Here is a 23,577-nt window from a genome sequence, read left to right as displayed (position 1 = left end):
TGGATGAGTATTACAGAGCTGAGTAAACATAAAACTAGTGCTCCAATCTGCTCTGTTGTTTTTGAAGAATCATGCTTTGGTAAACTTTCTAAAGTAAATGATTTAAAGCTGTAAATACCTTATAAATATCTTCAGCCACCCAGCATTTCTTTTTATTTTGAAAAAGCGAATGGGAAATAGGGATTTATTGAAATCACAGTCCATGGGGCAAACACAGTTTGAAGTACAATTTTAACAAACAATTCTAACACTATGGAGCATGACCAGCCTGAGCATCGCCTGAAATCTTATGGCCAAGCTTTCATGTCATTTCTTTAAGTAGTCTTCAGGAATGTTTCTCGGAGGACATTCAAAGCCGTTCTAGGAATGTTGGCTGCAAGTTGTTCTGTTCTCCATCAAGATGATTCCACGCTGCTTCAACAATGTTGATGTGCAGGTTCTGTTGAGGCCAGTCTATCTCACCAGTCCAATCCAATGTGAGTTTTTCTATCCAATTATGGTTTTATTGAATTGACTTAGAATTTTTGTCCTGCTGTAAAGTTGTCCAGTTGAGTCTCTCAGGTCCAGTGTCAGTTCTTTTATTAGGTTTTTTTCCCCTAATTCTTAAGAACATGACTTTCAGATACTGTTCATTTGATGTTGATAGTTTTGCAACTTTTTTTTGTCCTCTGTGGGCCGAGTTCCCTCACATTTGTGAAGTACCGACACACTGCCCAGCATGCCAAGATATGCCAAGGTTCCAGCTAATGACTCTTTAGGAATCACTTCATTGGTGTAAAAATAGTTTTTTAGATCTTTTGAATTGTGTTATCATTTGCATTTTTCATAGATTCAGCTAAAGGAAATATATGTTTCTCCACCAGTCTGCCAGTAACAAAATGCAAGATACAATCTGAAATTGGTTATTTGCAACATTGTTTTGTGCAGACACAATGCAGATTCATCTCTTGAGCTAGGTACCTTTTTTGTGCTCGTTTAGTGTTAAGTGGCATTGTTTATAAATGGTAAATGGCCTGTATTTGTATAGCGCTTTTACTAGTTCCAAAGGACGCTTTACACATCCAGTCATCCACCCATTCACAAACTGGTGATGGCAGCTACATTGTAGCCACAGCCACCCTGGGGCGCACTGACAGAGGCGAGGCTGCCGGACACTGGCGCCACCGGGCCCTCTGACCACCACCAGTAGGCAACGGGTGAAGTGTCTTGCCCAAGGACACAACCGAGTTTGTCCAAGCCGGGGCTCGAACCGGCAACCTTCCGATTACACGGCAAACTCCCAACTCTTGAGATCGTTTAGTGTTAAGTGGCTCAATAAACAAAAAACCTTTTCTGCAAATGGACAGGTACAAGTACTGGAGTGAAAATGAGTGAAAAAGCAGAACTTTGAAAGCTTGGAGAACTATTGCTCTAAAAAATTACAACAAAGTCTTGCTCTTTGGAAGCACACTGTAAAGAAATAGAGTGGCTCTAGACTTTTGCAAGATGCTGTATATATGTATATGTTTAACTTTGTAAAGCGATCTTGTTTTACTATTTGCATTTTACACCCAGTTCAACCCATGGACTGTTAGTGAACACCCTATTGCATCAAATTACACAGTGCAGGTGTATTACATCTCAAGTCAAGATATTAGGAGATTTGTTAAACTTCTTGGTAGGTTACTTTGGTAAAACTTGCCATGTAAGCTCATGAGGTTGTGATGGTAGGCAAGGTATTATAGGTATGAATGAGGAACAAGATGAAAAGCTGCATTTGAAAGATCTTCTGCTACAGTACACATGTGGGACTGAATGAAGTGGGTTGGCCAGTCGTGAGTTTTTACTGCTTCAAACTAAATTATTCTAGTATTACACCTGCATATAGTGTGAAATTAGGCTGACTTTTTTCAGTTCAGTATACATGCTAATGTATACTGAAATAGGAGTACTAGTTTTTGTTTTTGGTTAACATCCAGTACTTCTCTCTCCTCCTTCAACTCCGTAAATGCCCCAGTCAGTGCATGCACGCTAGCTTAAGTTTTTCCACCAAATGTAGAAAATCCCCTAATGAGGCTTTAGGCACTGCTATTTTTCATCTCCATCATTTCACCAAGCTGTATTTAACATCACATGAAATAAGCACCCTTCAGTTAACAAGACTCAGTGGAAAAATTCATATTCATTAAAACTCGAAAACTCTCAGAACCAAATTAATTAGCACAAGACCGTAACAGTTTGTGTTTTGTGATATCGTACTGCGTGCCTAGTCAGTTGGTGGATTTCTGTAGTATAGCTAACTTGAACTAAAGAGGCATTTCCCCAGTCTATGTCGCTGATATTGGAAGACGTGTAGCCCATATTTCCAAGAGCATTGCTCAGTGAGAGATCTCTAAAACCCATTTCCTGCCTGGCTTAGAATAATGAGGTGTTAGAGCCTGCTGGCAGAGCTTAGCTGCACACCTCCCCAATGAAAAAGTTATGGATGATATGCAATTGGAAACACACGCACACACACACACACACGCACAAACCCACTTCACACTCAAAGACATGGACATATGCCCCCTGGAGGTGTTATGGATAGCTGCATATTGCAATGCCAGCCAGCAGGAAGCACTGTCAGCCAGTCTGCACTGTGGGCATTGATAGGACAATCAGTTCGCTCTGGAGCCATCACAGCCAATCATCAGACAGTTTCTTGGCGGGCTGCACCCAATCTTCAGAGGGTTGCCAGATCTCCTTTTCTCAGTGAGCTGTTGCTGGCTTACTACTAGCCAACCATAAAAAAGAGCTGCTGCCTCGTGTCAGCCAATCGTGTGAGTGTTGGCCAGAGTTAGTCCTATCAACAGATAACTGCTGCACTGTTACAGCCAATCTGGGCTTTATCCTTCCCTACAGATGTCCGATTAGTGTAGTTTAGGGAAATCAAACTGCCACAACAGGCCCACTTTGCCAATGTGGCAGCGTGAATGGAGAGAATAGTAAAATGGGATAGGAAAAGCCCACAAAGGCTTACTTAACCGTAATACTCTGGCTGTTACGTTTTAATGCTGTGCGGGTGAGTTTTTTTATTTGTATTCGCAGCACTGTTGGTCACAAAATATAGTTTCATATCTCACTTTCTCTAATAATAATGTGAGCTAGCAGGTGCTGCTTAACTGTGGACGTCTTTCATTAATGAGATTTTAAATTTACCAGCATGTACTTGTCAAGGCCTATAAGTTTATTCCTCGTAAACCTGTTCCGGCATTCACGAGGCAAGGACGTGTTCGCTGAACTCAAGTCGTGTCCATTTTAATGGCCCTATAACACATGGCAGCATCTTGGTGACAGAGCCATTAGATCAGATGATAGAACAGGGGTTTTTAGACTTGCCCTATCTTTTCTGCTTTCACTGCAAAATGTTGCAGGTAATGTATGAGTCTGTCTCGTTTGAATTTGGCCCTACGTGGTTATGCACATTCATGCTAATCCATTCCAAGTTTGTTTCAGACCATTCAACTCTTTCTTCAGCACAGTGGCAAAACAGTGCTAACAGCACCTTTAATCACTGCTCATGCAGGAAAACAAGCATTTTTTTCACTTAGGAAGACATAAGATTTCCTCCCCAGCTTTTCAAGAACATTCTAAGAAAATTCATCAGATGCTTGTTTGGTAAGTATTACCTTAAATTTTTCTGTACTTGGCTCCGGCATCAAAAACAATAATAATAATAATGGATTGGATTTATATAGCGCTTTTCAAGGCACCCAAAGCGCTTTACAATGCCATTATTCATTCACTCTCGCATTCACACACTGGTGGAGGCAAGCTACGGTTGTAGCCACAGCTGCCCTGGGGCAGACTGACAGAAGCGAGGCTGCCATATCGCGCCATCGGCCCCCCAACACCAGTAGGCGGTAGGGTCTAGTGTCTTGGGCAAGTGTCTTGCCCAAGGACACAACGACCAGGACAGAGAGCCCGGGAATCGAACCGGCGAGCTTCCGGTTACAGATACGCTTCCCAACCCCCTGAGCCATGGTCGCCCCAACGTTAGCTTTAATTCAGAGTTGAGCAAAAATTCTGCCTGGATACAAATTTTGGTGATGTACGTTGAACATGACACATAAAGCAAACGGAAACGGGTATTGTAAAATCATATTTGCAGAGGGATGAAGAACTGAAATAAATTTATTTATAACAATCAAAAGGATTGGGGATTATTTAAAAAAACAAACATTTTCTTTAATATAGGTGTCAGTAATTGCTTTATGTGTTGCTATTTGTTTCATTCAGATATACATGCACACGCCATCATCCTCAAGTAAGACTTATATGCATCCGTTATCTCCTCTTTCCTTTCTCTGTTCACAGTTGGTGTGGTTGAGCCAAACACTCTTCATTTGAATTTTCAGATAATCTGTTAAAAAATTTCCTTTATAATTCATTTAATGTATCCGTCTGTAAATTAGCACAAAAAAAAAAAAGAACCACTGCACTTTAACCGATTCCAAGCTGATGGCTCCTAATTGCTGGATTGACTATTTAGCAGTCCAATTTCCTGTCATAGATAGCCCAGTTTGTGCGAGACATTTATCATTAAAAAAAATTACCAATTTACTAATTACAATATTTGCAGATTCATTTTCTGTTGCTTAATGATTTCAGTATCACTCAGAAGCTCAAATTGCAGAACAGTTTCTCATTGAAGAACTCATGTAGCAAATCTTGGCGTCTAAGTCTTTCATGCTCAGAGTTTTTAATCAAATTTAAGGGCTGTAAATTTAAGATACTGGGTTTCTGCTGGATGTATGCCTGTGCTAAACAAGTTAAATTAAAAATGACAACACATGGTAACTTCTCATCACTGTATACAGAGAACAGGCATAGCTGTCTTTTTTTCCTCCCTGCACTAACCGATAAGTTTCAGCACCACAGACCAAGAAAGTACCATCGCAGCACTGCTTCCAGCCAGACACCACGCAACGTCTAACAGCGTTAGCCTCAAATGTTTGGCTTAGAGTAAAAACCAAAATTCGAATACTAATCCCTTCAAAGTCAAACATCAGATGTTACCAGCCTCATTTATGTCACTTCCTGAAGATGGCTCGCATGGCATAAAGCTTGCACAAACATAATGGCTGCAGCTGTATGCAGTCAAGCTCCATAACTCCTGCTGTGAAGTGCTGTAATATGGGAGCAAAGACGAATCTGTCCTCTAAATCTCCCTACCTTCACCCTTCATCGTCATCTCTTTTCTCTCTCTTCCCATCTCAGCAGGGCTTTGGCAGCTTCACACTGGCCTAATTTTAGAGTAACAAGATGTGTGTATACATGACTCAGTGTGTGGTTGCATATGTGTTTTAGTGTGTGTGTTTTTCATGTATGTGTTGCCTAACTCCAAACGAAATCTCCGAGGGCTAAAGCTGTGTGTTCTGTGTTCCTGTAATGATCCACGTCCACGGACAAACGGACCTCTCAGCCGTTTTAATGAGATGTCTCAACTCGCGTATCTAGCTCGGTTTGTTCTCTTGTGCCAAAAAAAGACCACTCGACATCTCTATTCAGTTTAATAACGACTGTCTTCTTTTTCCGCTGAACCGGACAAACGTGTTTTCCGTGGCGCTGCGAACTTTGCACCGAAAGATTGTGTTTGTTTTTTGCCGCCGCAGTACACACTGGGATAGATGATCTGCGCCAACAGTGTGAAGCCAGATCTATACAGAGTCTCATTTACAATAAGAGTGGAGGATGAAGACTCCATGCGAGTGCATTACAGTGTGTAATCAATACGCTCTGACAACCTCTGATGTAATAGTATGCATGTGCTGCTGGCAAACCATTTCAAGACCTTATACACATGGATGACCCCATGGATGAGTTGCTTCTCAATTATCCAGCAGCCAGGCCTGGGTGCAATGTAAACTTGCAGTTTCAAAAGGCACGGGAGATGCACAGAAAATAATAGAATAGAATGTGTTGCCTTTGGCAATGGCCCATGTTTACTTACTCTCAAAAGCAAAACCCACAGAATTTATTCAGATATAACCAGTGGCACTGTTGTGCATCACCTGAGAGAATTTGAACCAAGTCCAACGTTAATAATGGATGTGCTGTATAATTCAGTATCACCTTCTTGTATTTGGAAAGCTCTATTTGCATAACTATTCAATGTAGAATTCTTATTCGAATACTTTCTTAGTTATAAATTATTAACCCGACAATCTTAAAACTGCACTAATCAATATTTAAAACCAATAATTCACATTTTTGTATTTAAAGTAAGAGTAGTCCCTTGCAGTCAGTAACCACTCTGCATTTGACACTGTCGGATACTTTTACCCCACAGCTTCACCGTTCTTATTAGCCTGCTGGTTTCCAAAGGCAGCGCACAGCTGTTCACAAAACAAAAGAAGAAGAAAAACACTGATAAAGCTCATTGTACACTGCTTATTCACATAAAACATCAAAAAGCTGAATTAAGCAACTAGTTGGGGTACAAAGTGGAACATTTGGCTGCTAAAAGATGTTAGAGTGAATATTTGACTAAACATTTGCCAGGTGGCTTGAAGCACAGAACCCAATGAATGCTAATACTGCATTTCCACGTGTCAGTATACCACTGTCTGTAGACTGCAAATAGCCAGAAAGTGTTGCTTTATAGTCTTTTGGAGCTAAAGCAAAAATGTTTGGTGAGGCAGTGCACATTTTGAAGTGGGAAACACAAGCATTCCTCTTATAGCTTTAGAGTTAAATTCATATATATTCAAATACAAATATATTTGGTTGAATCCACATGAGGGGTTTTCTACTAAATATACTGCTAGTAACCTTTTTTCATGCTGTGTATGTTATGTAACTGAGTCAGTTTGCTAACTGTATGACCTTTATACACTTGTATATTCACTGTCTTAGACAGAAAATACATTTTATCGATTTACACCCCGGTACACAATATACACTGTTCACCATGGTGACTCTTGAGCAGTACAAATGTTGAACTTGATACTGTAGTTGTTTTCAGCAGACATCCATACTTGATGTTGTACTGTTCTTCGGTTTAGCACGCGTATAGAGGTCTTGCATCTTGTGTGAAAAGGCTCCGGTCAAACTGATTCCATTAACATGCGGTTTTAATGGAGTCTGCTGAAAGCATGTTAGACTGTATTATTTAACGGTAAGTGTTGGCTGTAGAGTATTTAAGCAGTTTTACAAATCTTCTTTTGAAAAGCCATTGTTTTTGGCAGATATGGCAAATGTGAACTTATTTGTGCGTTATCGCTAAGCTTTTGATGTTGGCATTGTGCAGTGTTATCGCACAGCTGAAATTGCCTTTTCTTCCCCAACAGTCCTTTTAAAAGCAACAGAAAGTGTATTTCCGGTGGTGCTAGCACAGAATATATAATGAGTATTTTGTGATAACAAAACAGTTATTTCATGAAATTGTTACTCCATGCATATTGCATATGTTTCTCTCCTCCTGTTTCTCGCTCTGTGCTGTTTCTCTCTTTTTGGATCTCTCATTCTGAGAAGGTGATTACGGAGCCAGAAAACTAGCAGGATATGGTTAGTGTTCCTCAGGGGTTGGTCTGAGGACATTAAGCCCACAGTGACAACGAGCCCCAGCTGTTGGGCGTTTTTTTTCACATTCATTTGTTTGTCAAATTTAGAGTCTCGTCTATTGCCAAGAACTCCCTCTGCCACACAAGCACTCCAGAACTGTGGTGACAAGGCTGCTTTTAGCCAAATCCAATTTAATCTCCACTGGCGGTACTGGATAAAGCCGTCTCCATCTCCCCTAACTGAGGCCAAGGCAGGCTAGTTATTCTACTGTATGATGCTCATTAACCACGTAAAGACACAACACAAACTTGAACGCACACGCAAACACTCTCAGGTACAGGCGAATGTGAAGTGCGAGTACTAAACTAACAGTTTAACACACACAGTTATATGTGGCGAGGCTTCGTCTCGTTCTCTCCTCCTACTTTTCTGCATTTTCTCTCAGTATTGTGTATTTCTGCAGCAGGGGAAATGATGTCACTTTTATGGAAATGAGAAACCAAAATGAAAACGAGATTCACATCTGAGACTCCTGCTTCTACCCTGCAGGTCCGCTGCTTTTCTTTTTTTTTCTTTAAACTAATAATTACCAGAAAGCTAGTGTGTGTGTGTGTGTGTGTGTGTGTGTGTGTGTGTGTGTGTGTGTGTGTGTGTGTGTGTGTGTGTGTGTGTGTGTGTGTGTGTGTGTGTGTGTGTGTGTGTGTGTGTGTGGAGAGAGTTTGGATGTTTGTGCCTGCAGATGGTTAGGTGGATGGGGATAGTGAGGGGGAGTAATAATAGAGGCGGAGATTTACATTTATGCAAATTTCCCATCGTGACACAAAGGTTCAAGACAACATTTGCTCAACATGCGCATCAGTGCTGTTTAATCACAAGTGCATGTGGTGCACATAAACAAGCCACCTTAATATTATACTTTTCGTTTGTGTTTATTATACTGATATTTCTTGTACACACATGCTTTGCTGTGGAGCAGCCTACAAAACAAACACAGTGAGGAAATAATATTCCAATATTATACAGTAATAAATGTTATTTACTCTTAATGGTATTATTTTGTGTAATTACTATTTCAAATAGTTCATTTAGTGCACCATACAGCTATACTTCTGGAAAACGGTAGAAGGAAGTGTTTTTATCACCCCTAGTGGGGGTTATGTAACAGTGCTTCAACAAGTGGATCCTGTTGTTTTTTTATGATGTGCATGTTTGAAGAAGAATTTGAAAATGTATATGAAAGGATGTCACAATATCAGAAGTTTAGTAGCCAGTACCACTGAACTTCCATGATTCTTTAATATGACAAGTCCAAAATAACGATGATGGCTAAATGGATGATGGCAGCTGCTGATCTTCTGAGCACTGCTCAGCTCGAGTAATTGTGAGGTATTTCTCAGAGACGGCCGCAATTCCCAACCAATAACAGCAGCACTCCAGATTATGAACAGTTTGATGACATCATACAATAAAGCTGGAACATAGCACTGCTTCATCTTCACATTTATTTATTTATTTATTTTTTTGTGCAGGTCTGTACGACTGATTTTAATATGCTTAGATTAAGTGTCCAGTTTCAGGTTTAAAAATACTCTGTAGCATCTTTTTGGTTGTTTTTAAATTGTGTCTGATAAGCTTAATCACTAAAGGTGTTTTCACACACGCCCTTTAGCTGTGAACTCTTCTCAACGTAGTGGAGCTGCAAGCAGGAATGTAAATGTCCAATTCAGATTGAAGATTAAACAGTCTTTAACCTGCCAGCTCGCTAGTAAAAAGTGTAACGGTCTGGAAAATTCACAGTGAGCGAGCAGGTGCCACATGTCCTGCTTCCTGCATGCTCGACCCAAGAAGCATCCTCACATCAACCAAACGGAGTAGAATATGGTGAAAAAGTCTTTTAAAAAGTCCTCATTGCTTTATATTTTTCTAAGAAAATGAGAAACAGGTGCAAAGATTCTTTTAAATGGGCTGTATTTGTATAGCTCCTTACTAGTCCCTGAGGACCCCAAAGCACTTTACACATCCAGTCATCCACCCATTCACACACTGGTGATGGCAAGCTACATTGTAGCCACAGCCACCCTGGGGCGCACTGACAGAGGCGAGGCTGCCGGACACTGGCGCCACCGGGCCCTCTGACCACCACCAGTAGGCAGCAGGTGAAGTGTCTTGCCCAAGGACACAGCGACCGAGACTGTCCAAGCCGGGGCTCGAACCGGCAACCTTCCGATTACAAGGCGAACTCCCAACTCTTGAGCCACGATCACGATAAATGTGCAAACATACATGGAAATACAGTATAAAAGGCAAAAAAGAGCTTTATACAATTCTAACTTTACACAGCCTGAACTCTCTTGAAAGAAAATACAAAGCTCTTTGTTACATTCTCTGTCAAGATGATGCTGAGGTCCGGGTCTGGGGAAGCCAGTCCGTGACTGATCTTCCATTATGTGTTTTTCTGTCCAGGTATGCTTTTACTGCACTGGCAGTGTGTCTGAGCATTGTCATGCCGAAAAATGAAGCCATTGCCAGTTAGACGCTTTCCAGATGGTATTGTGTGTCAAGATGCGTCTTAATGATAACTTTTGTTGTTTGCAAAACTCCAGCGGGCACCATTAATTATTATCACATCTGTAGGACTTCAAGTTGCAGCAGAGCATTTTGTGTTTTCCATTTCTTAGAATTATGAACTTAGTGTTTCTTCTCCCACTAAAGATAATTAGGCCTTGTTGGTTTGGAAACTAACTGAGCAAAACTAAATTGGCTGAAAATGAAAGATTAAATTAAGTTATCTTTGTTAAGCTTTAGCAAACATTAGCAAATTGGACCCTCGCTAGTCTGAATAATGTGTGATCTGCAGTTTCTTACTGCTGGCATGTTCCATGTACTTACTGCTGAATACAACATAATGTGATGCATCTAAATTTGAAGCTTTTATTGAAATTGGCTTTCTTAGGCGTCTTTATTTAAGATGTTTACTTACAGATTAAATATACTGTTGCACATATGACACTTTATACAGTTGTACATACTAGGGCTGCCACAATTAGTCGACTAGTCACGATTACGTCGACTGTCAAAATCGTCGACAACTGATTTAATAGTCGACACGTCGTTTGAAGCTTTGTAAGATCACAAAAGACACAGGAATAAGTAGTAGGATTTAAGAGTGTAATAACGGACTGAAACAGAAGATGGCAGCATTGCATGTACAAGGATGCCAGCTGCCGTTAAACCCCGAAGAAGAAGAAGTAGCTCTGTCCCAGAATTCATAGCTCAGCCCAGCTCAATTTCCAACAATGGCGGCAGGTACTTAGTTTTAATATTACTGTTATTATTCTTTCTGGGTCACAAAATAAACGTTTAATATATTTTCAGGCGAGAATGTAACTGTATAAACCTCAAATATCTGCTCAGTTTATCAAGACGCCACATACTTTCAAAAGCGCTCCGACGTTTTCGGAGACGTTTGTTACCCACTAGCTCGATAGCTAGCCGGGGGCAAGGCTCACTAGAGCCGTGAGAACACCGGACTCCGCAAATCGTTTTCAAACCCACCGCCTCTTTCACTACTCAGGTTAAACATGATATATAAGTCACTTAGATAACTTAAAAATGTTATTGTTTGGCTTTTTTTAGTATTTTATTTGTTCCTGAGTAAATCGGTTTGGCTGAGATTAAAGTTATAGTTTTTACACAGCTGAATAAACATCAAGCAGACAGCTGATTATCAGAAGTGTGAGATGCTCGAGAATATACTCCGGTGTCCTGTTATATTTTAGATAGCAAGGAGTTTATTAAACTTCACCGAAACAATCTGCAAATTTCATTAAAATTTAATAAACTATCATCTTGTCTTTATTTTTAGTTAGCACATACCTTAAACACTTAAAGCTGTAAGCTAATGATAGTTATATAAGAGCAGATGCTGCTGGTGCAATAAGTTGTATGCTGTATGTCCAATGGATGATGATCTGATTAGTCGACTAATCACAAAAATAATCGGTGACTAGTCGACTATCAAAATAATCGTTTGTGGCAGCCCTAGTGCATAACATGTCAGGCAGTCATAATAATTACACATATAAGATGCAATCTGTAATTCAACCTTAGCAGCACACCAGTCTTGGTTAAATAACAAGATTAAAAAAAAAATTTGTAAAGGCAAAAATCCTGTAAGGCAAAAATTCTTATTCTCCATTCAAAGCATGCAAGGAGGTAGATAGAAACGATTAGACAGGCCCTTTATAACATACCATTTGCAGTATATAAGACATCATCTTTTCCCATGTAATGAACTTGTATGGGATGTAGTTAAGAATTAGAGGGATATAACCTGACACTTCTGACCCGTTGTGGTGTGTTCAAAGCTTTGTCTGTCTCCTGTTTCCCTTCAACCAGCACATCTTTTATCTCAGACCTGTCAGTCCGCCGATGTCTCACTTTGTGAAGCCCCGGCCCTAAATCCCACAGCATTAATGTCACATTGCCCATTCCTAAATATCTTTTCTAAGTATATGAGTAGTTACTGTTTGTAAAGTATCAAGTGGCTTTTACGAACGCAAACTGAAAATTACGTTGTAATGACAGTGATTTTAGCTCACGCTTTGGGCCAAACGATTTGAAAAAGCAGGTCTTAGCTGTACAAGGATATGTGTCACTGTTAGAACATTAGGATGCTCATTATGTAAGCTCAAGAGACGGTTATTTGCTTTTGTGGCTGTAAGCCTGGTGTTGTCTGCATAAAGAACGAGTGTGTGTTTATGCGATTGTGTATGCAGCTGTTGCAGTAACTGTGATAGGAGCTGAAGATCATTAATTATGGGTGTTTCCCTACTTTCCTCCAGGACTGATAGTAGCCTATGCTAGAGAGATACTGGTTCAATTGAGTAAATGCCATTAGCACTTTGTTTAGCTAGTACCCTGGGGTCTTGTTTCTAAGCCTTTTTTCTTTCAAGTGGCAGCCTTGCGTGAAGCTCCCTTACACTGAGCCTATTTCTCAGACCCTTATTCCCCCCCATGGAATTCAGCACCAGTGTGTCCAAATTGAGAAGGGAAGACAATGAAGGGCAAGGACAAGAAGGAAGGCTTCATGCGTGCGCATTTAGCACCTGTATCAGTGCACATCACCATGTGGCATTTAGACAGGCAGGATAAGTGAGAAGGAGCATTAAGCCAACGACCCGGATGAAACAAACAGCATGGCCAGTATCAGGGAGGGACGAGTGGTTAGTGCATGGCGAAGGATACACTGAGACTCCCAAAGCAGTGTTAGGGAGGAGTGGCGATGTGCTCATTAGCATTGAAGCCTGGGTAGAGGTAGAACTGACTCTGCTGCTGGGGCACGCTCTGCCTAGAGAGGCCCACACAGGAAGCTGCTCCTCTAACATGAAAGGCAAGCAACAGTCTGAAACTCCTCGTGATTTTTCAGCATGAATTTTTTTTTCTCCCCCTTCTTTTTCACCATTTTGTACTCCTCCTCCTAATGATACCCCGTATCCGCTCTCTAAATCATCTCATCCCAAACCTCTTCACTAATCATGTAAGTTGGAGAGGAATAAATGCTTAACAGATGCTAGTATTGTCAGGGGTTGGTTACATGCAACTGCATTTTTTACAGCTCAGTGGAAGTGAATATTTTGAAGTGGTTTACCTAAGATGACTCCTTCCTCTGCTCAGTTTAACCCCCATCGCGTATGCACCACTGTCTGTTGGTGTGTGCAGAGACCAAAAATCCTCTCACCGTCTCACAAGGGTCAAACAAATGATGGAGAGAAACACCAGTGAGGTAATTACAGCTGTGAACAGACAGCTGTGGGTAGTTTAATTTGCTCATATTGCAGTTTCCGGCATTTTTTATATCCCTGATTAGATTGCATTAGGAAGTTATGCGGAAAAATGAATGTGCAACATGATGAGTTCGTTTCCAAAATGAGGTGCGCAGTAATTTAAATATGGACACCCACTCTCCATATGGTCTAATGGCAGTTTTTTTTTTAGCTGGTATTAACATTTCGTGAAATATTATGCTTTTCTGAGTCAAAGTGTTTTCCAGAAGTGCACTGATATATCTTTCATTTCTTTTTTTAAGTAATCATTTTTGTAATAAAACCCTTCTTCCATGTAATTACACTTAGTTCTAAATTAATTCTGATATCTGATGGCACGGAGGATAGGGGAGATAGTGAAAGATATTTTCCAAGATTACTAGTTCTGTGGCATACCATCAGTATTCTGCAGATGGTCATTACTGCTGCCTGTCTGATTGAAATTTGACGTATTTTATTCGGTTACTGCTTCTGCCACAGCTAACGTACAATACCTCCCCAACCTTTCTAAGAAGCTTCAGTTCAATTCAGGTGCATTTATATAGCACCCAATCACAACAACAGTTGCCTCAAGGCACTTTATATTGTAAGGTAAAGACCCTAAAATCAAAAACGAAGATAGTTCTTCCCTGAGCGAAGGTCTTTTAAGAAAATTCTACAATTAACTCAATCAATCACTGGCCCAAACAAAATCATACAAATTTTGTGCAATAGTACTGTTAGGCCTGTATGTGTTTTTGGCAAACTGATCACACTGAGCAAAGTAACAAAAAAGCAATAACAAAAAAAAAAAAGAGAACACAGGCGGTAGATGTTGTTTATATGCTTAAAGTGGGTCATTTTACACTGTTGCTAGGTCGTTGCTAGGTAGCAGGATGGCATCATAATACATCATGCATAATTCAACATTTGTGGACTTAAATGAAATGTTGTTTTGGTGAAACAAAAATGATATGATGCTTTTATAAAGTGTTACAGTTGCATAAATGCTCAAAATACATGATTTAAGCCTGTTGCCGAGTGGTTATTTAGCGACACAATGTTGTCACAACCTCTGATATAGATAAGAACCTTTATGGGCCTACCTGTGTGCCAAGTTTGGTTGCTTACCCTTGTGACTTAGAGAGAGACAAAGTGCTACTACTGCCAGTCCCCAATAATTAATAGGCAGCTTTTAAAATGCTAAGCCAAGGGGAATGCTATAAAAGTAGTGTCACCTCTTTTTGCAATTCTTTTACCTGTCTCTAGTTATTTGTGTGCTTGGTGCAGTGTAAATGTGTGCACAAAGCTTTGGAATAGCCTTGTTATAAGTGAGACAACCTTTTAATCAATACACCATCTACTTCACTAAACTACTCATTCCTTCAGAAACGACCAGAATGCTAACACACTTTGTGCTTTTTCCCCCCCAAACAGCACCTCCTACGGTCCGCATTATACACTCGGGGCACGCCTGTAATGTTGAAGAGGAGAGGCACACCGAGAGAGTCTACACCATACGAGAAGGGGAGACCCTGGAGCTCACCTGTCTGGTGACAGGTCATCCTCGACCGCAGGTAGGAAAGTCAGCGCCTTTTCATCTGCCCTTAACCGACAGCACGGGAAAGAAAAGATAGTTGCACATGCAAATCATGGGGCAGTATGTTAATTTGTACCATATCTCTGTATCCATCTCTCCTCTCTGCAGAAAGCTCTCTTTTAAATCTGTATTAGCATCAAAGCTGCACACCACATAAGTCTGCGCTAAACCAGCTTAAAAGTTTAATCCTTTAATTATTAATGGTTTCGTTTGCTTTGTGCACCTGTATGCTGATAATTACAGCTTCCAAGTAAAATGAGATTGCAGAAAACAGCAAAAACATCTGCCAAACCAGTGAGAAACAGGCCACAGTTAAAAGACTCTAGGTCATGTGAATGCACATGGGTTCTCAACATCTGAGAGCAAGCCTTCCTCACATTCTTATTTACTGTTGTGATGTGCACTAATTAAAAAACTTCACACCTTTTTTCTCTGATGAAAATAAGCTTATAATTAGTTTGTTTTTTTTGTGCTCACTGTGTATTGTTTGTAGTAGTCAAATCTAGAAACATACAATTAAAAGTTTAAAAAAGTAAGCAGATGGCAAAAATAAGGTCTCATCTGCTCTTTTAGACTAAATGTGAGCGATTATGAGCCACATAGATACATAAAACAGGTCTGCTATGAATTACTTGACCGTGACATTTTGTTCTTATTAACCCAGTAGGTCACCCTAACTTTTATTGTCTTTTTATTACATGTTGCTTCTGATTTGAACAAAGACTTGCAGTTGATCAAACCCACACATGTGCAATAAGACTGCTATATGTGCAATTCTTTTTCTGACATAGTTGTATTTTCTTACTCAGTTGTATATAGCATTTGTATTCTATTTCATTCTATTGTATATATTATTCTATTTTATTCTATTGTATATAGTATTTTATTTAATTTTATTGCATTCCAGTGTTTTCTAATTTCTGCTACATAACTTTGCACTTTTGCTGTAACAAAACAAATTTCCCACCTGTGGGACTAATAAAAGTCATCTTATCTTATCTTATTTGCTCAATAACAAAAATGTTACAGAATCTCCAGAAACTCTGGACGGCAAAACCAAAATGCATATGTTTTATTTATGTTTCAACTGGAAAGGTGACGCTCCTTGAATAAGACTGTTTCAGGCACACTGTTCGTCTCTTTCCGTCCCCGGGAGGGGGTCACAACTTTGCACTCATCATCTCTGTCTTTCCTCTTAATTAGAATTTTTGAAAAACAGAGCAGAGCGAGGGAGTGGGTGGGAGTGTAGCGCGAGATCAAAAGCTATGCAGGGCTGTGGCAGGAAAGGCAGGATCTCCTTTGAAACTGAGTCATTATGAGACTCATGCAGATCCCCTGGCACAGTGGGTCTCGGCTGTGTCTCTCTAGACTTTGGGATGTGTCAGCTTTGTCCCCCCCTCTGGTAGTGGCATGGGACTGGGGACAGAACACACTCATTCTGAGTGGTTTAGGAGGCTGAGGTGGCTATCTGGAATGGCAGTAGACCTAAGGCTGGTTTTGTGATGTTGCAAGAAAAACCAAAGGGTGTGTGACCTCATCGGAAACAGACTTGCAAGTTAATACGGCAGTAACAGCCCATCTTTTCGTTAGAATTAAATATTAATCCTTAGAACGTGTTCTGAGCCTTTCTTTGCCCCAAAGTTCCACATTTTAATTGAGCTGAGTTTCTCTATCTTCCAATGCAGGGGAAATAATCAGTACTTGCAAAGGTTGTACTTCTTTTTTTTGTGTCCTGTCTTGATACTTTACAAGTGTGCAAGTTCGGACAGACAACCAGTGCGAACAGTTCTTTATGTGTGTGTGAGTTTGCTTTCTGTGTCTTTTGTATGTACTTCTCTGTGATACTAGCAGATATCTTCTATACATATTTCCACGTTTAACTCTCACATGATTTACTGTATATCATATAAATGATCTTGTTTTTTATGAAACATGATGATAGGTATTATACATACAGTAAATTATTAATATATATAAAATACGTAGCTTATAACAGGTGAATAAATTCAAATTATGCATTAAAACAGTTAGTTTCCCTGGCTAATATAATCTCTTGACTAGACTCTGTAATCTTGTCAACTGCCTACAGTACTTTATATTAACCAAAACAGCATAACCATAGAGTACAGCAAGACTTTTTTCTATAACTTGTTTTACTTTACTAAATTATATAGGGTAGGCCTGAAAGAAAGACAAAAATCACATTTTGTGTTTTTCTCAGACTTCAGAATTCATATAACATTATTTAAAAAATATTGGTAGGCACAGTTCACTTGCAAGTTTGCACTGATAAGTCAGATATACCCTCTATATCTATACCAAGATCTCAGTTGCACAGGCCCAGGAACGGGTCAATGTCTTTAGGCCTCTGACAAATGCATATTTCCAGCAGTTGTCAGAGGCTGCTAGAAGTCAAAGGTAAAATTGATTGCTGAGAGGATGTTGCACTAAACTGCAGCTTTGGCTGCTACCAGAAACTTGCTAGCTACCAAGTGGTAGCAAAACTTAAAACGCTGACACAAAAACAGGAAACGGAGAACAGTTTCCTTCAAAGTAAAACTGATGGCTTACCGCTGCAGCAAACACATTTCAAGAGGTGCAGCTTTTCCTTTCAAGGCAAATGTTCGGCATTTCCAGTTTGTATTTTTGCAGACCAGTTGGTTTCTCCCATGCTAACTTTGGTGACCAAAGCAATCCTTCCATATAGCAGCTTGAATCAATGATGATATCACATAGACTCATGGGACATCTCTAGCATAGTAAAATCCTCAATTAGTTCTGCAATAGCAAATCACAAAATTGCCTTTTTCAATGTTAATGTTCAGATTGCAGTCTCTTTCTTTGACTTTGACTGCTGCTGGGTTAATGCATGCACTGAGGGGTGCTGTGCCAAGTATAGCGCCACAAAGGACCAACTGCAGAGTAAATGGGTCCGTGGTTGGCGATTTTGCCACCGTTAATTCTTCACATGTCTATCAATATGCACACTTCTTAAATTACAGAGACGCCCCTATAGGCCTTCTCACTGGCGAGAGTCTCTGGATTGTGTCCAACCAGGCAGCATCCTCCTCGTAGCCGTTCTCCTTGTCAGCCCTGTGCCTATCCGCCCACCTACCTCAGAAAGAAAAACAAGAGCTTTCTAATAATAAAGTCATACATGCATCCAGCCAATACAGGCACACAAACAAACACACTTGTAGCAGCAGCAAGACTTCTCTGCCTTTCCATTTAATTGTCAAATAAATATATGTTCCTGTCAGTCAACTCCACACCATATGTGTTTTTTCACTGCCGACTTGTGGGTTAGGCGTTTCAAGGTGTTACCCTGGGCTATGCAGAAAGACTGGGACTATTTGTATCTGGAGGGATCAGGGACCAATTAAATCTAATTCTGTGGGATGTTTAGTACAGATGTCACTAGAAGGATTTTCAGATCTTAGCTCTGTGAGGAAAAGAATAAGACATTTCTCAACACTAAAATACGCTCTGTTGTCTCATACTGTTTCAAATACTATTTGAAACGTCCTAATATACTGGTTATAAGCAACATCTGATGCTTTGGTCATAATAGCGTCTTATGTTCGGGTATATTCAACAGCTTATGATTCAGAAATTGCAAATAAGCAATGCCCTGTTTAGCACCAAACAATGCCCCATCTAATAAACCTCTTGACTATGAGGGGAAACCCCTCGCTCAGTACAGTCACAGACATCTCAGGGTGTGATCATGAAGGTCAGCCAGCAAAATTTGCCTCCTTAGTGATGTTGCTGACTTTTCTGTCTTTAGCTACAAGTGGCTTGGCTGTCCTCCAAAGTGTGTCTTTTGTCCCGTTTCCTTCCCCTCACCCACAGCCGATCACGGCAGATGGCTGCCCCTCCCTGAGCCTGGTGCTGCCAGAGGTTTCTGCTTGTTAAAAGGGAGTTTTTCCTTCCCACTGTCGCCAAGGGGGACATAAGAGGTTGTCTGATTGTTGGAGTTTTCTCTATAGTATTTTAGGATCTGTTGTTGTTGTTATTTGACTCTAAATAAATACATTTAGATTGAATTGGCTTTTTAGCTAAATATTTTACTAAAACTGTAATTCAAAGAGTGCACACAATTCGACATCTTCAAGTTAATAATTTATAGAAAATAAAAAAAGATAAGAATCATGAAATCTGGTGAGTCTAGAAGTCCTGAAATTTATATTTTTGCATCTTTACCAAATTTATAAAAAAGGATGACAAACATAATATCAAATGGCTTGAAAAAACTCCTCATTGATGCAGTGCCTCCCCTGCTACAGGACTAACATCTCTTTGTATTGCAGCAGTCCATTAATCATTTGCTCAAGGAAAAGAACTTAATTGGTTTTAGTTTGCTAAGAAGTCATTTATTAAGCGATATTAACAAACAACTGGCTAAAGCTTGTAATTGCAAAGATTTGCAGTTGTTCAGTGTTTTGAAAAATGTAAAACATATTTATATGTAAATCTAATGTAAAAAATGTCCTCTGGGTTTCTACAAAACTGTACATATTTTTTAATATTTTCTTACATTTTACAAATTCTTTTTTTAGAGAATTGCACATCGATAGATGACTCAAAGCTGGAAAGGAAAATAGATTTGTTCATTCCTTTTAAAAAAAACAGTGTTTCGTAAGTCTTATTTGCTTCCTTAATCACATTATTTGTCTTTCTTTGACTGTTTGGGTGTTTTTGACTCTGTCAGACCACCACATAAATATAAACAGCTTTTCCTGTTCATACTTTCATGGTCACTGTTCTCCAGATCTATTCATTGTCTTTGATGCTATGAACAGACATCAAAGAGTCCCTGATGATGAAGCCATCTGCCCCCATCTCCTCTGCCCTGGCCTCCATCCATTATGTCCACAGTACTTTGTTTGAGTACCGAGCTCCAATAGCCAGCAAAACCACATCGCAAACACCTTTTTTTTGTGTGTGTTTCAATTATTGGCCAGCCAGATTCGACTCACAGCACCACGGGTCAGCAAGTACAAATAAGCTGACCTCAGGCCCTAGGATATTTCGCTTTATACAGACCACTTGGAGTATGTGATCTGTTTTGGATGCTCCCATGACAGTTAGCCTACAGTGCCAGTGTCTTTAGCAGATGGTGCTTTTTTTGAGCATGATGTAACCTTCGATTTTTCCACTGTTTGCCATACAAACTGCAGTATCAAAAGGAGATCTGTCTGATAGCTTTCCCTTAATCTGCACCCTATCCAACCCACCTATAGTCTTAAAAGTGAATTTAATAGCACCAGTCAAGCATACACTGTGCAGTTCAACAAACAAAAAGCAGATGTAGTATCATTTTCGTGTATGTCACTGTCTTGTGCTTGTCCTCTTTGATTCAGGTTCTGACATCAAAACTGTCACTGCGATGCGTTTCATACAGTATGATCATCCAATTTTTATGAAGGCCAGTATTTTCTAATATAGACCCGCGGTGTAAGTGCACTCTCAATTTGTGGACCCCCTGCTGCGTTTTCTGATCACTTGATTGTCATGCTCAGCCACACTCGTCTGCACCACTGTGCAGCGCGGACCAATGTCACTGCCTAAAAGAAAAGATGGCTGGCAATTAGAAACTAGTCTCGAGTTCGGTAGAGGGAAACGTCACAGCGGGCAATATGGCAGATTCACCAAAGATGCGTGCTCCAGCATATGATCACTGCATAACAACAGACACTGGGTGCATTTTAATTAGCTCGTGCTGTGACATCTCAGCATGTGTGGTCTCAGACACTGCTGGGATATTCAGTTGGATATTAATCTATACAAGCTTCTGCTTTCCATGTAAGCAAATACTGTAATTCCTGCTAGGGTTGTCTGATTTAAGGAAAACAAAAAAAAAGCGTTATTATTGTGTTTGACTTCGCTTTGTCATGGTGCTTTCACAAAATGTGAAACAAAGCAGTTTTTTTAATCAGAAGGCACAGACAGGAATAATATTCTGCTAGAATGCTGTCACTAGCTGGTACACCACGGGTAGTTTGGCACATTCCCTTCTGTATACGTGCAGGTACTTTACGAGTTTTGTTTGACATAGTCCTTGAAGAGAACAGAAAAAAACCCAGCTAGGCTTTCAGTGGGCTGAGAGGAACAATTATCATATTGCTCAAATCTGCCAGCGCCTCTCAGATCAAGAGTATTTGCATTGCACTGAGGAGAGTGAAGAGGGTCAAACTGTTCTCACCGGGTATACTTCAGGACGCCCCTTGTGGGCAGAGGTAAAAAAAAGTCAGAAGAGTGCCGGAATGAAAATAGCCCGAGGGTACAGAAGGAGTTGAAAGCTCACCAATAATGTGGTCTGCTGCAATTTCCCTTTTTTTGAAAATATAAAGAGTTATTTGAATACCCACTTCTTAGTGTCACTCTAACAATGCATTTATTGATACTGCATTTTTCTGAAAACTCAAAGCTCTTTACACAAAAGCCAAAGAAAATGACTGGGGGTATAAGCTGGGTGAATATTGAATTCTGCTGAGGTCGCCGTAAGCCAGCTCGCTTTGTATTTGCATGAGGGAATCCAGAGCACTGTAGTGACACAGTATTCAGAAAAATCTGCTCCCATCTAATTTATGCTCATAAGTTATTTAACTTTAGCGCTTGTTGTGCTGAACTCATGATGTCCCCAACTGTTAGAACAGGGCCCCAGATTTTCCGACGGCGTGGCTTTTGCGTCTTTTGGCTGCTGAGTTTGGGCTTTTTCATCAAGTGCTTTCTCTTGGTGTCTCTCAATGCATTTTAAACAGGCCAAGTGGAGCCTTTTGTATGCCGGGTGCTAATTTAGAGGCTTTTATTTTTAATGGTAGTATGGCCTCTGTGTAAAGGGATGGCGTGTAAGCACAGTCTGACAACAGAATCTTTTTTTCTTTTCGGGGGAAGAGGTTGTTGAAAAGAATTAGTAACTTACACACACTCTCCGTATATGACTTTTAATTTATTTCTACCTCTCTGAAAAGTAACACCTCAAGCAAGACAGAGAATCTGAAACTGATAAGCTTCAATTTTTTGCTTCATGTCATCGTCTACCCCCAAGGTCCAAAAACGCCTCTGGAATAGGTTAACATTATCAGGTTTTGGGCCACCCACCCTTCCCTTTCCTTTCTCGTATCTGTTTGGAAAATGACCAAACTTCATACTGTCGTAACCTTGGGATGGAGTCGTCATGGTTAAAACCCTACAGCTAGAGCAGCGCTGCAGCAATCTCTGTGATAGCACCCAATCCCTATCCCTGCATGCAATGATATCCCTGTTCCATCTGATGCCATCGCTGCAAAATGGGATGTTATCAGTATCCGAGATGATGCTATCACCATACAGTGTGGAGATATTGGATTCTAATTCATAGCCTCCGCTGCCTAGACAGAGATATGTAAGGCTCTGCAGGCAAAGCCAGTCCATCTGTAGCTTACTTAGGATGAGGGATTGAATGGCGCTTTATGCTTCACGGTTCTGGTTGTGTGGCCCCCGGGCCAGAGTTGTCACAGTACCTGTTCATGCTGTATGCTTTAATGAGGACAGGAGAGGGAGATGATGGAGAGTCAATTACAACCTCATGTTGGAGAGTAACACTATTTCACCTTTCATTACACCTCAATGCCATGGGCTAACTGGGTCTCATCAGTTCGTGAAAGGTACTCATGCTGAGAAGGCCATGCTGAGGTCAGTCTTGTGTGGAACAGAGGAAAGGGAGTTAGATGAAGATTTTAGGTACCAAATCAACACTGTGCGCTTCACAAAAAGAACCTTTCAGCTGCTTCGAGAAGGAATGTTCCCGCATAAAATGAATGCAGGATCATGTGAAAAACAGAGTGGCAAACATGCAGGTCATCGTAGCTGCCGGAGAATTTGCAGGGTGAGCAAGGCCAGCATATGATACAGACAGACCTTCATTTCTATTTTCTATTTTACTTATTTTTATAGATGTTGTTTGGTAATTTGTTTTTAAATATTATATATTATGTCTACTGCACAGACTACATTGATTCGATTTGAAGATCAATATTGCTCAGATATTGTATTCATCCATCCATCCATCTTCATCCGCTTTATCCGAGGCCGGGTCGCGGGGGCAGCAGCCTAAGCAGAGAGGCCCAGACCTCCCTCTCCCCAGCCACCTCCTCCAGCTTATCCGGGGGAACACCAAGGCGTTCCCAGGCCAGCCGAGAGATATAATCTCTCCAGTGTGTCCTGGGGCTGCCCCGGGGCCTCCTCCCGGTGGGACATGCCTGGAACACCTCACCCAGGAGGCGCCCAGGAGGCATCCTTGTCAGATGCCCGAACCACCTCAACTGGCTCCTTTCGATGTGGAGCAGCAGCGGCTCTACTCTGAGCCCCTCCCGGATGGCCGAACTTCTCAACCTATCTCTAAGGGAGAGGCCAGCCACCCTTCGGAGGAAGCTCATTTCTGCCGCTTGTATCCGCGATCTCGTTCTTTCGGTCACTACCCACAGCTCGTGGCCATAGGTGAGGGTAGGGACGTAGATCGACCGGTAAATTGAGAGCTTCGCTTTTACACTCAGCTCCCTCTTCACCACAATTCAATTCAATTTTATTTATATAGCACCAAATCACAACAAAGGTCGCCTCAAGGCGCTTAAAATCTATTCTATTCATCTATCTATTCATAAAACA

At 40.7% G+C, this 23,577-nt stretch overlaps 1 protein-coding gene across 4 annotated transcripts in view; it reads left to right on the top strand.

Moving 5' to 3' along the window:
- The window catches only part of mdga2a (MAM domain containing glycosylphosphatidylinositol anchor 2a), a 205,908-nt gene that overhangs the window by 64,102 nt on the left and 118,229 nt on the right, over nt 1-23,577 (top strand). For all 4 annotated transcript variants that reach the window (XM_006793045.3, XM_006793043.3, XM_006793044.3 and 1 more), the window contains exon 2: nt 14,766-14,905. In XM_006793045.3, the coding sequence (XP_006793108.1) occupies nt 14,766-14,905 (140 nt within the window). The remainder of the gene's footprint in view (nt 1-14,765; nt 14,906-23,577) is intronic.

Source organism: Neolamprologus brichardi, chromosome 15 (assembly GCF_056152115.1).
Source record: "Neolamprologus brichardi isolate AB-2024 chromosome 15, ASM5615211v1, whole genome shotgun sequence".
NCBI lineage: Eukaryota > Metazoa > Chordata > Actinopteri > Cichliformes > Cichlidae > Neolamprologus > Neolamprologus brichardi.
Note: the sequence above shows the minus strand (reverse complement) of the source record. Positions and strands in the feature narration are given on the sequence as shown.